Source organism: Myotis davidii, unplaced genomic scaffold (assembly GCF_000327345.1).
Source record: "Myotis davidii unplaced genomic scaffold, ASM32734v1 scaffold430, whole genome shotgun sequence".
Lineage (NCBI taxonomy): Eukaryota > Metazoa > Chordata > Mammalia > Chiroptera > Vespertilionidae > Myotis > Myotis davidii.
In genome coordinates, this window is record NW_006285247.1 from 580,624 (window position 1) to 598,898 (window position 18,275).

Below are 18,275 nucleotides of genomic sequence, written 5' to 3' on the forward strand. Positions count from 1 at the left end.
CCAGCCCACTTGAACCATCCTGTCTCCCCTGAGAAACACCTGTTTAGTTCACAGTCCAGAGGCACAGGCTCCCTACAGGACTGAGACTTAGGGGACTATGGAATGCTTCTCCTCCCCCCACGCCTCACTGCCATATTACTAGTCCTATTCACAGCAGCTCCTTTTACCCAGAATACCATGTCCAGCTATCAAAAAAAAAAAAAAATTACAAAACATCCTAAAAGGCAAAAAAAAAAAAAAAAGCACTATGAAGAGACAAAAGCAGGCATCAAAACCAGATATGGCACAGATGTTGCATTATGAGACCAGGAATTTAAAACTACTATGGTTAATATGCTAAGGACTCTAGTGGACAAAGTCAACAACATGTAAAAACAGATGGGCAATGTAAGCAGAGAGGTGAAAATCCTAAGAAATAACCAACAAGAAATGCTAGAGATAAAAAACACTGCAACAGAAACGAAGAATGCCTTTGATGGGCTTAGTAGTAGATGACATGGCTGAGGAAAGAATCTCTGATCCTGAGGATACATCAAATAGAAACCTCCAAAACTGAAAAGCAAAGAGAACAAAGATGGAAAAAAACAGAATACCCAAGGACTATGAGCAACTACAAAAGGTGTAACATACGTGTAAGGGCAATACCAGAAGAAGAAGAAAGGGAAGAAATATTGAAAGAATGAGAATTTCCCCAAATTAATGTCAGACACCAAATAGTTTCAGCAAGCTCACAGAACACTACACGGGATAAATACCAAATAAACCATACCCAGGCAACTCATTTTCAAACCAGAGGAGAAAAAATTTTTTTTAAACAAAGTAAAAATCCTGGAAGAAGCCTAAGGAAAAAATAATCTATAGAACTAGCCTCCTTAATCTTCAACAGTCCAAGGAAAATTATAAGAATGAGAATGAATGCCCTGGATGGTTGCTCAGTGGTTAGAGCATCAGCCTGTGGACTGAAGAGTCACAGGTTCAATTCCCATCAAGGGCAGGTACCTTGGTTTCAGGCTCAATCCCTGGCCCTAGTTGGGGCACATGAGGGAAGCAACTAATCAATGTGTCTCTCTCACATCAATGTTTCTCTCTTTGTGTGCCTCCCCCTTCCTTCCACTCTCTCTAAAAATCAATGGAAAAATATCCCCAAGTGAGGATTAAAAAAAAAAAAAAGAATGAAAATGATCTGAGCAGTATTGTCTTTCAATACACATGGGTTTTTTGTTTTAACCATTATCTTTTTATCTTATAATTTACATACAATAAAAGTTACTCTTTAAGGTATATAATTCTATGGGTTTTAAAAAGTTCATAGAGTTGGGTACTGTATTCAGTACTTTGATACAGAATAGTTCCATCACCAAAAGCATTCCCTCATTTTGTCCTTCTGAATCAACCCCGCCAGTCTCTGCCAACTACTAATCTGATCTCCCATCTCTAGAGTTTTGGTTTTTGTAGAATGTCAAATAGATGGAATTGATACAATATGCAGCCTTGTGGGAGGGAAGTTCACTACACTTTGTGAATGGGTAAATGTATGTCTTTCACCAAATTTGGATGTTTTCAGACATTACTTCTTCAAATTCTTTTTCTGCACAAACTTCTTTCTTCTATTCTAAAACACTTATAACACAAGTGTTAGAGCTTCGCTATTGTCATTTAGGTTCTTAATCTTTGCTTTTCAGTCTTTTACTCACAATTACTACTGGGCTTTCTCCAACTTCACTTTTCTTTTTTTCTTTTTTTACTTTTATTTATTTTTTTTATTGCTTAAAGTATTACAAAGGGTATTACAAATGTGTCCATTTTCCTTCACTTTTCTTTTCTCTGCCTTCTCCATTCTACTACTGAAGTCATCTAGTAAATTCTTAGTTGCTTTAGCATTTAATAATAATATTTTTTGTGTTAATTTTCCATCCAAAAATTTGAATTTGGTTCTTTTTATGGTTTCTTTTCTTTGCTGAAACTTCAATATCCCCATTCGTGTCAAAGGGTTTGCACTTTTTATTATAACTCTAAAATTGAGATCATCTCAGGTTTGGCATCTGTTGACTGATGTTTTTCCTACAATTAGTTATAATTTCCCTGGTTCTTGGTATGTCAAATATTTTTAGATTGTACCCTAGGGACTAGTATTATGACACTCTTGGTCATGTTAAAGACTTCTGGTCCTCTGGAAAATTGATTTGTTGTCATTTTTGTTGCTATTTTTGTTGTTGTTGTAGGCAACCAACCCTGTTAAGTTCCAAACACAAGTTCTGACCCACCTTCTATGGGCTGTGGTTTCAATATCATTTTCCATTTCCCAGGTCTTTTCAGTGCCATTCAGTACATCCCCATTTCTGCCACCTACGGGCAGTGTCTACACTGTAGTTACTCAAAGCCTCTATTATGGTTCCACAAAGGAGTTCACACATGCTCGGCACAGGGGTGATTTCAGACTTCACACACAGACTTGGGTCATCTTTTTCTCTACCTCCTGCCTCTCTATGACTTTTCCCACAGTCTGTCTCCCAGGCCCCTTTTCTTGATCCTTTGCCTACACTGGTTTTTTGACTCCCATCATCGCACATTTCCTGTAATTACATCTGCCTCAGGGGTGAAGTGATGAGGGGAAAGGAGGAAAATCTAACAGTCTCCCCACACTTCTTAGACTACAGGAGCCCCTTTTTCAGTCTCTTTGGTCAAAGGGACAGATTATCATTCAGTATTAAATGGCTGCATAGCTGCCACTGCCACAGATGGAGGATAACCCCATTACTGGAGCCACCTGCAGTCCCACCAGAAGAATGAAATCAAAATACAGAACATAAAAAGAAAATGGTATTTTTCTGCACAGTCTCCTTCATGATGGGCCTTCCTTTCCAGTTCTCTAACCATACACAGAGGAACACAGGGTTTCTCTTAGAGTTTTTTCTGTCTGGATCCATTGTGCAGACAGAAATAATCAAAAATAATGACTAATAAATCACATAAAAATAATGACTAATAAAACACATAAAAAGATGTCCAAAATCATTAGGGGAGTACAAATTACATACACAATAAGTTAGATACTACTACATGTTTCTAGAATGGCTATAATAAAAAAGACTGATAATGTCAAATATTGACAAAAATCTGACAACAGGACCCCTTATCCATTGACATTGTAAATGTAAAATGGTACTGCCACTTTTCTTAAAAATTTATTCATATGACCTCGCAATTCTATTCTGAAGTAGCAACCGAAGATACATTTAAACATATGTCAACATAATGACTTCTATGCAAATGCTCACAGAAGTAGACAAAAACTAGAGACAATCCAAATGTTCATTAACTAGATAAACAAAATATTATCCATACAATAGGAAAACTGATATGGATGAACCTTAAAAACATGCTAAGTGACAGAAGTCAGAAACAAAAGAGTACATACACAAAGTGACCCCAAAAATCTATACACACACTTTGAATAGTTATAAAGGCAGTGTTTATTTAAATACATTTCATTTTCAAAATTGAGCTATCAGCTGTTGAAGTGTGTATACATTTTGGGGGGACACCTGTATATAAAGTTTTCAGGAAAGGTAAATCTATAGATTATGCTATAATAAGGAATAGATCTGGTCTTTGTTCCCAGTTCCTGGTACACAGCTTTAAAAATCCTTAAAATTTCCTTAGTGACAGGAGTGTCTGCTATGTTAATGGAGTGATTCATGGTGACAGCTTTAGAATTAGGCTCATCACTGGAATAATCAATCACATCACTTAATACAAATCCTTTCATTTCTGATCTGCCATGTCCCTACTCAACCACCACAAGCAATACTTGTCTCTACATAGCAAACTCACCTATTAAGAATGCAGTCAAGAGTCAACAAAGAGAAACGATATATAAACAAAATGGTAATAATTATACATATGTATGTGTATGAAATTAAATTCCCTTGGTAATTCAAAAAGTTTAAATTACTTGCTGTTGAACATTATACACAAAAATCCTTTATACAAAGAAATGTTTTCTATATCTCAGACTTTATTTTAAGTAGGGCCTGCATTTCCTAATGCATTCAACCACATCCAGCTATATAAACCATGGGAAGCAAGTTTAAGTTCAGTGAGCAGTTGGTGGACAGGAAGTAGTTGGGACTGGCCTTACCCATGTGGAAATAATTGCTTTCCTGGCCTAAAGCTCTTCTTATTAGGATCAAAACAAATTGATGTTATCTTAAGAACCCTTCCAATTTTTGAAAAATAAAACCTAAGTGTTCCATAGTAAGCCAGATATTGTCCAGATATTGTTTATTTTGTTTAAGGGCAAAATCGTGGCACATTTATTTTTGTATTTAAATCAAAAGAGTTACTATTGTGAAGAAAATAAGGGCATTTCAAAAGATAATTATCTCGTACAGAAAGGTACAAAGTTGGTACAGACAAGACCACCAAGCTTAAACATTGTGATCTCATATTTTTAAAACCTCACTTTGGCCCTTGGCCTTCTTTATCTTCACCAGAATTTTCCAAATAAACTCAGTTTATTCACCAGGAGTGTGAAATCCCATAGTATATAACATGATGAGCCATTTAAAGCAGATTTAGTGACAAAGATAAGCTATTTCAGCAAGAATAAAATACAAGTTCTGAAGCTCAATGTTTTATAATGCAATTCTGGCACGGACTCTAAATTTTCTAAGCACCTGCCAAAATGTAACATGTTGTTTTGATTCATAGAATTGGAGAACTGAAAATGTTACTTATACCAGTCTTCTGTGTCTGGCAGTTCAATATCTATACCATCCAGATTGATGGCTATTAAAGAAAACAACTTTTTATAAATGAGCAAGATAACAATTCCACAACTTCTTTGAAGCCTCAGTTAATGTTTCATCATCCTGAAATATTGTCCAGCAGCACGTTATCTCAGCGACAACTTCCCACTTCATTAGAAACAGGTTTGCAACTTCCTTGTCTATACCTTGCTTGTTATAAAAATTCTCTAGGCCTTAATTTTTCTGTCTAGGTACTTTCCCATATTATTTCTTTTCTCCTTCTCTAGATATGGTCCATTTTTCATAAATATATAATTTTTTAAAGCTATATTCTATCTTCTGCTTGAAGAAAAATCATAACTTTTCTGGGCTAAATTCTGATATTTATATAGTTTATTAATAAACATATAATTTAGAAATCACTCACAGAAGAAAATAACAATAGATGTGAATTATTTGGGAACCATCCAGAGTGGTGAGAATTATTTTTTCTTTTTCTTTAGATGATATGGAGATACGGGAGAAAGCTAATCAAGTATCTTTCAATGGCAACTTACATGTGTAAAGTATCTTAATATTTCCTTCCGTTATAATACAATACATAAAGCAGAGTATTGCAGAAGAGATAATCCCATTTTTCTTGACAGGATCAGCTGAGCCTTAGTCTGCATTTCTGAACCGTCAGTCAGTGTCTTACCATTCTCAGAAGGACTTTTGCCCAACTAAATCTTGCAATTATCAGGAGAACTAAATTTTCATTAAGTAATGACTTCACCTTGTCTTTTAAATAACATCCTAATTTGTTTGCACATGTTAGTTTTCCTGTAACAATGCACTTCTCCCTACTATGTTTATTCTGTATGTAGAAACAAAATCCTGATCAGCAGCATTTGGTTGGATGAGTAGTATACCACGAGTCTGTAACTGACAATATACTCTCTCTGTTACTGAGCTATTGGCACGAGACAGCAGAGGGCACTGGCAATATACACTGACCTGAATACCTTGAGTCCCATAGGAAGGAAATGTTCATTCAAAAGTACCACTGCTTTTAACACTGCTATTAACACAGCTATTGACCCCCATAATATCTAAAGCCTGTCTATTACTTTCCAAGTGTCAGTTAAACACTCCATCATGTTTAATTACATAAAAAATAGTTATCGTTTAGTACAGGTTAAACTCTAAAATACTTGCTTTGTGCCAGATATTGTGCTAGTTGCTTTATACATAGTGTCTAACTTATTTCTCACAGAGTCATGCATGAAGTGGATGCTTTTATCCCATTTACAGAAGACAACACTGATTGGCAAAGTTCAAGTGGCAGGTTATGGGCTCAGCCACTAGACTGTAAAGCTTCCTAAGAGTAGAAACCATTTTAGTTTTATTTACATTTAAAAACCAACACCTACAATAGTGCCTGGCACTCAATTAATATTTAGGGAAGAAAGAAAAGGGAACTAGATCTGATTCCAGTGCCATGTGTCACATCTGCTTTAAGATGCTCTCACTAAATATCGGTTCATTTGATTAGATTTTTTTTTAAATATATATTTTATTGATTTTTTACAGAGAGGAAGGGAGAGAAATAGAGAGTTAGAAACATCGATGAGAGAGGAACATCGATCAGCTGCCTCCTGCACATCTCCTACTGGGGATGTGCCCGCAACCCAGGTACATGCCCTTGACCGGAATCGAACCTGGGACCTTTCAGTCCGCAAGCCGATGCTCAATCCACTGAGCCAAACCGGTTTCGGCCATTTGATTAGATTTTACAAGCCATTAGCTACAGGCATTTTACTAGCCACGAGGCCTCGGGGACTTCACTATTTTAAATACTAACACTTTACCTGTTAAACACCCATATTTTCTAAGGTGATATTAAAAGAGAAATAGTAAATAAATAAATAGGAAAGAAAGAAAGAAAGGAAGGAAGGAAGGAAGGCAGGAAGGAAGGAAGGAAGGAAGGACGGAAGGAAGGAAGGAAGGAAGGACGGAAGGAAGGAAGGAAGGAAGGACGGAAGGAAGGAAGGAAGGAAGGAAGAAAGAAAGGGAGAAAGAAAGAAAGAAAGAGAGAAAGAAAGAAAGAAAAAATATATGCTATTTAAAAACATAAATGTATGGCCCTGGCCATTGTGGCTCAATTGGTTGAGAGTGTCTCAGGCACCAAAAGGTTGCTGGTTCAATTCTTGTCCAGGGCATATGCCCAGGTTTGGGGTTCAGTTGCTGCCCCAAAATTAAGAAACACGTTTTAAAATTTTCTACCCAGAAAATTATCTGCTTTCTAGCTTATGTAACTGAATCAAGATACAAAAATTCAGCTAGCTCTTATACAGGATTGTGCAAAGTGCACATCAACATGGCTAGGCATTTAGTCACAAACATAACTGTGAAAGGGTCAGCATTTTTTTCTATTCATTTTTATGTCCTATATTACATATATAAAAAAATAATAGTGATAATGAAAATGCATTAAAAATCTGGCTGATTACATAATCTTGGAGTCTTAGCTACTATGTTATTTTTAATTGTCAAACTGAATGATTAGACCACTGAATGATTAGAAAACTTTATTCCAGTGAGTAAATTACATTGAGAGAGATTGCATTGTAGGGTGGGACGTATAGGCTTTGGAGTAATATTGGGGTTCAATTCCCAGCTCTCCCATTTCCTGGCTGTTTGATCACAGGTAAAATGTTTAACTTCTCTGAGCCTCAGTTTATCTATAAAATGGGCATAATAATTATTCCCTTGCAGAGTTGTGATGAAGATTTTAAAAGATATCACTTCTTTGCTTAAACCCTCCAATGATTCATTATAATTTATAAAGTATGTTTCAAACTCTTTCAAAAACACCTTCTTACTTTCAGAGAGAGGAGCTATATTTTCTGGTTTCAACATCTTAAAATGTCCAAACAGAAATGTCCAATTAGGTAGACAAAATGTAGACGTAGTGACAGATTACAGTGAAGGGTAAGCTAGCAGAGCTCAGTGTCGTCACGCATCGGGATAACAAATTTACTCAAAAACTGGTCTTTTTATAATGTAGATATACGTCTTTATTCCTCCTACCTGACATAATTGTCACAGGGTTACTTATTAATCCCCTTTAACAAATAATTTTGTAGTAATGGGCTAGAACAATTTTTCAAACCCCCTAGGACAGTGGTTCTCAACCTGTGGGTCGCGCCCCCTTTGGGCGACTCCTTTCACAGGAGTCGCCTAAGACCATCGGAAAACACATATATAATTAATTACATATTGTTTTTGTGATTAATTACTATGCTTTAATTATATTCAATTTGTAACAATGAAATTGGGGGTCACCACAACATGAGGAACTGTATTAAAGGGTCGCGGCATTAGGAAGGTTGAGAACCACTGCCCTAGGATAAGTAAATTCTTTGCTACTCCCCTCCCTTAACATATCAAAAATTTTCCATTATGATAAATATGGTGATTTCCGCTTCTGTTTTAAATAATCCCTTATATTGTTAACCTTTTAGTTTACTTCATACTCCCAAATGATATCTCTGTTATTGCCTTCATACTAAAATTTAGCACATTCCAAGTGGAATCTGCATTCCGGGTACTTCCAAACTACACCTAAACTAAGCATTTCTATTCATATTTTTTTTCAGGTATTGATACAATTGTCTCCTCCAGCAGAAAGCGAGGTACTCTAAAGACAGCAACCATATTATATAGCACCTGGCCCACCATCATCTCCAATATGTGTATGCCACCCATACACATACACATATTCGATAACATATTTGCTTTGTTTTAATATTCTACTACTAAAAGTCAAATAATTAAAACTAATTAGTGGCCTATCCTACCTACCATTTACTGGATATTTACTATATCTTACTCTCTATTTTTTTAAACTACAAAATATTACCATACATTATCAACTCTAAAATATCAGAGTCTTATAAGAAATCTCACAATTTAAGAGAGGTTAAATGTGAATAATAGTGAATGGTGACTATGGGTGCCACTGGCTAGAAGACACAGTCCATCTTTAGGGATCTGAAAATGTAAGGGGGAAATGCACTTCTTTCAGTTTCCATTTTATGTTAGAAACTTTGTCCAACATTGCTCTGGCCGGTGTGGCTCAGTTGGTTGAGTGTCATCCCATGCACCAAAGGACTACGGGTTCGATTCCCAGTCAGGGCACATGCCCAGGTTGGGGTCTCCATCCTGGGGCGGGGGAGGGGGTTACAGGAGACAGCCATTCCATGTTGCGCTCTCACATGGATGCTTCTCTCCCATCTTCTCCCTCTAAAAATCAATAAACTATTGTTTTTGAATATATTTTATTGATTTTTTACAGAGAGGAAGGGAGAAGGATAAAGAGTTAGAAACAACAATGAGAGAGAAGCATCCATCAACTGCCTCCTGCACAGCCGCTACTGGGGATGTACCCGCAACCAAGGTACATGCCCTTGTCCGGAATCGAACCTGGGACCCTTCAGTCCCCAGGCCAACGCTCTATCCAGTGAGCCAAACCAGCGAGGGCAATAAACTATTCTTTTAAAAAAAAATTTTAAAAACACTTTGTCCAACATTAATACTTGTTAACCAGGTTAGTCACCTGTAGCAATCTGGGGGAGAAATGGATCAAAATACACTGCTTTAACTACTTCCCCAAATAGGTGCATATGCACTATGTGTTGGTGTGCTCAGAAGATTTCTTATAAAACCGCCTTGCATACATTTTCTCAAACTTCTTATTACAGAAGATAAAGTTCAAAAGTTCATTCCCCCCATGAGAAAATACATAGTAATTACTAAAATCTGATATTCATTTTGACACATTCTGGGCAGATAAATATATCTGACTTCATTAATGAGAATGTTTTCTTAAACTGGCACCACATACAACAGTTTGCTGAGAATACAAAGGGGTCACTTGTCTTTTTCATACAAAAAATGTTACAAATTAATACCAAAAGGATTTGCCATTTAGGAGTCTATGATTTCCAAATGATTGTACATTTTCACCTAGCAAGCAGATATATTGACAAATACATTTTATTAAGTAGAGCAATAATTAGGCTAGTAATAGTTTTCAATAAAAATTTATTTCAGGTGGTAGAATTTTTTTTAAGAATTGGTAGCAACACAAAAGTCAAAATTTAAAATCTGTATCTTGAGTCTCTACTATAAAAAAGAGCAGACTAAATTCCATTTCTCTCTCTCCCCTCCTCTTCTCCCCATCCCTCTCCTTCTATCTCTCTTTATCTGTAATAAATATCAGCATTTCAAATTATTTTATCCTAAGAAAGAAGTATCAGATCTATAGAGCATAAAACAGGGGGGGAAAAGGGGAAAGTATGGGATCATTTTCATTAAAAAATATTTATTTCCAGAATTTGTAATTAAACAAAATATCATTTTCTTTTAAGCATAAAAAGAATTGGTAAGTAAAGAATAAAAGGCTCAGCAATTCATTTTCAGCCCAAGATCAGGTTCCAATATGACTGGATTATTTAAAATAGATTATTAGGTCAGATATACAACAGGTTTTTCTCAATTTGTTACATAAAGCATCATAAAATTCACATTTTTAAATGTCATTCTATGAATTAAGTACTAAAACTTAGACCGGCCAGTGTGGGTCAGTGGTTGAGCCATGAACCAGGAGGTCGCAGTTTCATTCCTGGTCAGGGCCTGAGATGCAGGGGGCATGCAGAAGGCAGCCAATCGATGATTCTCTCTCATCACTGATATTTCTATTTATCTCTCCCTCTCCCTTCTCTCTCTAAAATAAAACCATATTTTTGAAAATATGTATATATCTGTAAGAAGTAATAATTATATCAAAATTATCATCTTACTTCTCCATTTCTTAACGTTGTGATGGTTCCTCTTGCTACGCCCATTCTAAATAATGTTTCTGTGGCCTGTAAAAAAAAAAGAATCTAGAATGATTCAACTGTATATCCCACCTCCAAATTGTAAAAGACATTTCCAGTAACTTCTAGAGCAGTGGTTTTCAACCTTCCTAATGCCGCGACCCTTTAATACAGTTCCTCATGTTGTAGTGACCCTCAGCCATAAAATTATTTTCGTTGCTACTTCATAACTGTAATTTTGCTACTGTTATGAATCGTAACGTAAATATCTGATATGCAGGATATATTTTCATTATTACAAATTGAACATAATTAAAGCATAGTGATTAATCACAAAAACAATATGTAATTATATATGTGTTTTCTGATGGTCTTAGGCAATCCCTGTAAAAGGGTCACTCGACCCCCAAAGGGGTCGCGACCCACAGGTTGAGAACCACTGTTCTAGAGAAACATTAATAAGGCACAGTAAAAGCTATAAGCTCTAACTTATACACCCAAAATATCATTTCTAGAAGCTTTTAATGACATCAGGAGCTCAAACTAAATTTTTTAAGGTAATTTTGATTTGCTAGTATTTTTTCAGATCTATAGTCCAAATTAGTACAGTAAGCTTAAACCTTAGTTTGATTAATAAAGATTAAATAAAAATTTAGCCTAGGTGGCATGACTCAGTGTTTGAGTGTCGACTTATGAACCAGAAGATCATAGTTCAATTCCCTGATAGGGCACGTGCTCAGGTCTCAAGCTCGATACCCAGTGTGGGGCATGCAGGAGGCAACCCAATCAATGATTCTCTCTCATCACTAATGTTTTTATCATTCCCTCTCCCTTCCTCTCTAAAATCAATTAAAATATTTTAAAAATTGTTTTAATAAAATAAAAATGTAATACTTGCACTCAAATAAGAAATTGTTTGTTCTGATTTTTAGTTTCCATTTGAGTTTAGTTCAAATCACTTGACTGCCAGTGAAATACTGACAAAAGATGAAATAATTCAGTAATGTAATATATTAAATAACACAAAAAGACTTACTAGTTTCTATACACTAATAATGAATAACTCTAAAAGGAATTTAAGAATTCTATTTACAATAGCATAAAAAAGTACCTTTAGAATAAACTTAACTACAAAAAGACTTGTTCACTGAAAACTACAAAACACTGCTGAAAAAGATTAAAGAACGCATAAACAAATGGCAAAGCATCCTATGTTCACAAATTAGAAGATTTAATATCACTAAGATGTCAATACTACCCAAAGTGATATAAAGATTCAGTGTGATTCCTCTTTTGTGTTTTTTGCAGAAATACAAAAATCCATCCTAAATTTTATAAGGAACCTAAATAGCAAAAACAATTTTGAAAGGAGGAATAAACTTGGAGAAGTCACACTTCCTAATTTCAAAACTTACTACATTCAGCTTTAGTAATCAAACAGTAGTGTGATATTGTCATAAGACAGAAATATAGGACAATGATATAGAATAGAGTCCCAAAATAGACCTTTAAATATATATGGTCTGATAATCCTATCTAATAAAAGAGAAACATGGTAATTGGCATACGACCGCTACCCTTCCCATTGGCTAATCAGGGTGATATGCAAATTAACTGCCAGCCAAGATGGCAGCCGGCAGCCAGGCAGCTTAAACTGAACATGAGGCTTGCTTGCTTCAGTGACAGAGGACTGCAATGTTCCCCACCTGCCTTGCCTGCCTCTGAGCTTGCAGTTTAAGAAACATTGTAACATATAGAAGCTAAACAAAACCCCAGAAACCAGCTTTCAGAAGGCTGGGATCTCAGAGCTGGAGTTGATACAGAGTTTCGATTATAGAACCGAAACAAACCAGATACCTGCTTTCAGGAGCTGAGGCCTAAGAGCTGGAGCCTCAGAGCTAAAGGTGGCCCAGAATAAAAAAAAAGAAAAGAAAAAGAAAAAAAGGAGCAGTTGGGAGCTTCAGTCCCAGCCTGAAAACAGCCCTCAGCCCCTCACCCAGACTGGACAGGCACCCCAGTGGGGATCCCCCCCCTGAAGGGTGTGTGACCAGCTGCAAACAGCCATCATCCCCTCATCCAGGCTGGCCAGGCACCCCAGGGGGGACCCCCACCCTGATCTAGGACACCCTTCAGGGCAAAACAGTCAGCCCCCACCTGTGCACCAGGCCTCTATTCTATATAGTAAAAGGGCAATATGCCTCCCAGCACCGGGATCAGCGTGACAGGGGCCAGCGCCCAAAACCCCTGATCGCCCTGCGGCTCTGTGTGTGACAGGGTGCAGTGCCCCAACCCCCCCACCCCACGGGCCCTGCTCTGTGTGTGACGGGGTAGAGCCATAACCTCCCCATCAGCCCTGCCCTGAGTGTGAGAGTGGCGGCGCCCCAACCCCCTGATTGGCCCTGCTCTGTGCGTGACAGGGTATGGAGCCCCAACCTCCCCTCGACCCTGCCTTGAGTGTGACAGGGGGCGGGGCCCCAACCCCCCAATCGGCCCTACCCTGAGTGTGACTGAGGGTGGCATCACAACCTCCCAATCCGCCTTGCTCTGTGCATGACAGGGGCGGTGCCCCAACTCCCCAATCGGCCCTGCTCTGAGCCTGACCAGGGGCTGCACCTAGGGATTGGGCCTGCCCTCTGCCACCCAGGAGCAGGCCTAAGCCAGCAGGTCGTTATCTCCTGAGGGGTCCCAGACTGCGAGAGGGCACAGGCCGTGCTGAGGGAGCCCCCCCTGCCCCCGCCCCGAGTGCACAAATTTTTGTGCACCGGGCCTCTAGTATTCAATAAAGGGTATCAAGACCATTCAAACGGGGAAAAGGCAATCTTTTTAACAAATGCTGCTGGGAAAACTAGATATCCACATGCAAAAGAGTGAGACTGAACCCCTACCTTATACCATATGCAAAAATTAATTCAAAAGGGATGAAAAGACTAAATGTAACAGCTAAAACTATAAAACTCTTAGAAAAAGTATAAGGGATAAGCTTCATGATTCAAGATCTGGAAAGGACAAGCTTCCCGGCTCCCAGGTGGCTACCTTCTTGTTGCATCCTCACGTGGCAGAGAGCAAACAGAAGCAAGCTCTCTCTGTGCTTTTCCAGGGGTGCCAAACCCCATTCATGAGGGCAAAGCCCTTATCACCTCATCTAACCCTAATCCCCTCCCAAAGGCCCCACTCCTGATAGCATCACATTGGGAGGTAAGGTTTCAAAATGAATTTGAGGGGAACACAAATATTCAGTCCATAACAGGGTTGCTCCATTCAGAAGGGGCAAGTTCAGAGGCCAGTAGGTAGAATCATGCTTGGCACGTTCAAAGATGAGTAAGACACCAATGAGGCTGAATGGAAAAGATTGCAAGAGAAGTTTGTTGGAAAAGAGAGGATGCAAGTTCCTCTGTTCAATATGTGCTATTATTTTTTCATCTGGCATAAGAGAAATGCATTACTATCCTTTAATAATTGAAAATAAAATTCAAAGAGTGCTCTACTAAACATCAATTTTAAGAATTAGTATATGAACAACAAAAAAAGAAAATTTTAAATTTAAAATTTTTAAAAATCCAGGAGATAGAACATTGGAGGAAACTGTAAGGAAATTGACTATGTATACAAAAGTCAGTGTAACATGTTAATTTGGATATAAGAAAGTCAGTAACAGAAGAAATGATTAAAGGGGTTGCAAGTGGCTGCCTCTGGATTGTGGAGATCAGGCACTGGAAGGCGTGAAGAAGGGTACTCTTTTTCTACTAGCTTTGCAGCATACTGTTTGACTGTTTAAACTACTTGTAAATTCTTGATCAAAACTTTTTTTATCTACTAAAGGAATAAGAAATCAATGTATAATCTTACAAAGAAATCAAATACTTCACAATTTTAACAGACTGGTGTTTATAAGAATAGTAGAGGCCCGGCGCATGGGGTCCCTCGGCCTGGCCTGTGCCCTCTCGCAATCCAGGACTCTTGGGAGATGTCAGACTGCTGGTTTCGGCCTGATCCCCGCAAGCCAGGCCGAGGGACCCCGTTAGTGCACAAATCCGTGCACCGGGTCTCTAGTATGCATATAAGATCATTGGTTAATCTCTTCCCAGCCTCCCTCCTCCCCACTTTCCTCTGAGATTCATCAGTCTGTTCCATGTTTCCATGCCTGTGCATTGAGTGTCTGCACCCTGGCGGTCAGTGCACGTCATAGCTACCAGTCGAACGGCCGATTAGGCTTTTATATATATGGATAGTTGGGTGTAAAAGATGAAGAGACTAAGAAAAAAACAAAACTCAGAGACACAGACAATAGTCTGGTGATTAGGTAAAGAAAAGAGGAGTTGGAGGAGATGGAAGAGAGTAAGTGAAAGGGGGATAAATGGTAATGGAAGGAGACTTGACTTGGGGTGGTGAACACACAATATAATATACAGATGATGCTATTATAGAGCTGTGCACCTAAAACCTACATAATTTTATTAACTAATGTCATCCCAATAAATTCAATTTAAAAAAAAATTAAAGAATATAGTTGAGGTCTGAATAGAAGGATATAAAGGCAAACAGTGCAAGTAAACTCAAAAGATTGGCAATAAATGAGATGGAGTTGTTGCTAGAAAGAGCAGAGTTGAGAGAAAATTGATAACAGGATAATTTTTAGGATAGATGAGATGTAAACATGTTCTTAATGACTAAGTACTCAGTAAGGTGGGAGAATTTATAGACACAGAATGAAAATGAATATTGACTGAGATTCCTGCAGAGGAGAAAAGGGCAAATATAGTAGGTAAATTCTCTCCCTCTCTGCCTTTACCTATTCTCCTCTTATCCCTCTCCACTCCCCTCCCTTTCCATCTGAAATAGGAGACAGGATAACCTTCTGAGAATGACAAAGATACTAACTTAAGGACAAGGGTGAGAGTATGGCATGCATATAAAAGGAAAACATAAGGGAAAGGAACACAGAACTAACTACCAAGCATTATGAAAAGCCCAACTAAGGTTGAAAATCATAAGTCTTTGTTATTGCAAATCATGTTTTGCAAAATTCAATGTTTAAGAATTGTCAAGGAAAATGAACACTCCTTTTAATTCAACTTCATTGGTAAAATACAGCATGTAACTTGGAAATAAAAGCAAATTTTTCTAACATTTTTCCCACAGGTCAGAATTTATTTATTAAAGTTCAGATTTTCAAAAAAGATAAAAAATAAATAAATGAATAAAACAACGTCAATGTTAACAACACAGTGTCACAAGTGTTTTATACTCAAAATGTAGAGACAATCTCAGACTCAGGAAACTCTTCAAATTAAATAAATCAACTTTATCTTTAAAACCGAAAGGGGGAAAAACTCCCCAAATGTCACTAATCTTGTACTTAAAATTACTCTTGGGTGTGGAACTCCTTCAAAGATTTTTGGATGAAAATTAATCACCCATAGTTTCTGTAACACAATCACACTCTTAGCTGTGAGGGGTAGTAATCTTTAAAGCACACACACACACACACACACACACACACACACACACACGGTGGTGTGGAGTTAGTGTCTAAAATGCTAAATTAGAAAATTTTTTAAATGAGAAAACAGGGACAACAGTGTGGTAATTGCTGGGGGAGAGGGGTGGAAGAGGTTATAGGGAGGAAAAATAAAGAAAACAAAAGAGAAAATAAAATATTTTAGGGCAAACACTACACTAAATTTTGTGATTATAGCACAATACAAATATAACTCCAACCCATAATTTACTGAGAGTTAAACAGGTTAGTAATGGGAAGAGAGAGGGGTTATGCACATTCCCAAATAAAAATCAAATTATAAATGAATGACTTTGCTATAACAGATTTTACTAAAGCACACAAAACTTGAAAGAACTATTTATGGAAATGTTACTAAAGGAAAGAAAATCTCACCAATGATGTATTTTTTTTTCTATTCCTAATGATATGAATATTAAATTATATCTTCCATCTTCCTGTTCCTTTTTAGACCTTATCTGATCTAGTGATGTGACTGTTAACAGTACTCGCCTAAGTCAGATTATTACTGTGTAAATTTGAGGAGCAAAAGGGAAAAGGCAGAGGCAGGAAGCACTTGGGATAAAGTATGCAACAACTAAACCAGACCAAATAACTTACATTTTTGTGTGTCAAAAACCCGAGCTGTTTGAAGATCTAATTCTTTTTCTGCACTTTCTCCAGTAGAAGAAGAACACTAAATTCAATCTCTTGTTTCCAACTAAATCGATTTATTTCATCACCAACATTTTTAAGGATGTCTCATTCTAATAGCACTTGGGCAACTGAGCTCAGCTTCCTTTGATTCTATAGGGAAGCACTGGAGTGTACAGCATCCTTTTGACCCCAACTAAAAAGATTGCTTTTAATTTACTTGTACCCAAACAATGACTAACAAATGTCAAAAACAATGAGACACAGGGCAAATTTTCAACCTTTGTAAGTTTACCACCAGCAAATTCTTGACTGAAATTTCTCTCTCCTTGAGTTCTGTTAACAACTAAAGTGATTAATACTACAAATACTAAAAACATTCATTAAACATTTTCTGTCAGTGATGGCAGGGTGAGGGTCGGGGGCACATCTTTGTTTAAAAACAGGTTATCAAAAGAGACTTTTTAAGAAGAATGCTAGATAAAAGACTTAGGCATGAAATCTAGCTGTAACAAATGCAAGATTCTGGGCCGGATCCTTGTGTCTGTGTATGTTTGAAAATCAAAAAAGATATGCAAAAAAAAAAAGATATGCAGAAATATATGAGTTCATATCAGCAGTAATCTCTGGGTATTTTTCTTCTTCTATTCTAATGTGCTACCATGCACATGTACTATTTGGTAATAAGATGCAAAAAATTAAAAGTATCAATTTTTGTTATACTAAAAGATAAAACAGATTTAAAACAGAATTTTGGGAAAATGTTACACCACCAGCCAGTACTACCTTGAGTAGCTCCCAGAGTGAAAATAATCCAAATTCAATAAAGACTCATGCTCTTACAGTATAATACTTTTTAATTCATTAAACCAACACAAAATAAGTAAAATTAACGTGAAGAAATATATAGTTGATATACTTTTACCTTGAAAAGCAGTATAATTGTAATAACTTAAAGCATCATATTAAGAAAGATTTCAGTGGGTTAATTTAACATGAACTTGTTGTATTTAGCAAATTATTTGTTTATTAATCAAGCAATATATTTCTAGTTATCTTTTTTCCACTATCTACTATCTGGGCAACCTTAGGCAGAGCATTTAAACTCTCTAAGCTCTGACCTCCTAATATCAACCTCTCTTCCTATGTGGTAAATGCAGGTGTCAAGATATATAAAAAGCTATCTAAAGAGCTAGATAATTGTAAAATAATGAATCCAAGGTTTAGTTTAGGACAGCACTTTCTGGAGATGCAAAGTTGTTTGAGAAATACTACTTTTGATTTTTCAAATGTAAAACTAAGAAATGGACTAATGAAAGATAAAAAAACAAATGAGTCTTAATCACAGCTGTGAATCTGAAAAACAAAATCGATGTCACAGAGTTACAGCACTTTACCCTGTTTTATGACTCTCTATTGTTTAGTTCACCAGTTAAACAGTGAGGTCATGAAGGGCATGAATCACATCTTTTATTTATGTACTAGTAGCCCAATGCACGAAATTCGTGC

General features: G+C 37.0%; 1 protein-coding gene across 1 annotated transcript in view; it reads right to left on the minus strand.

Moving 5' to 3' along the window:
• The window catches only part of TMEM135 (transmembrane protein 135), a 216,879-nt gene that overhangs the window by 129,531 nt on the left and 69,073 nt on the right, over window positions 1–18,275 (minus strand). Inside the window, exon 5 of the mRNA XM_006755866.2 lies at window positions 10,598–10,663. Within this exon, the coding sequence (XP_006755929.1) occupies window positions 10,598–10,663 (66 nt within the window). The remainder of the gene's footprint in view (window positions 1–10,597; window positions 10,664–18,275) is intronic.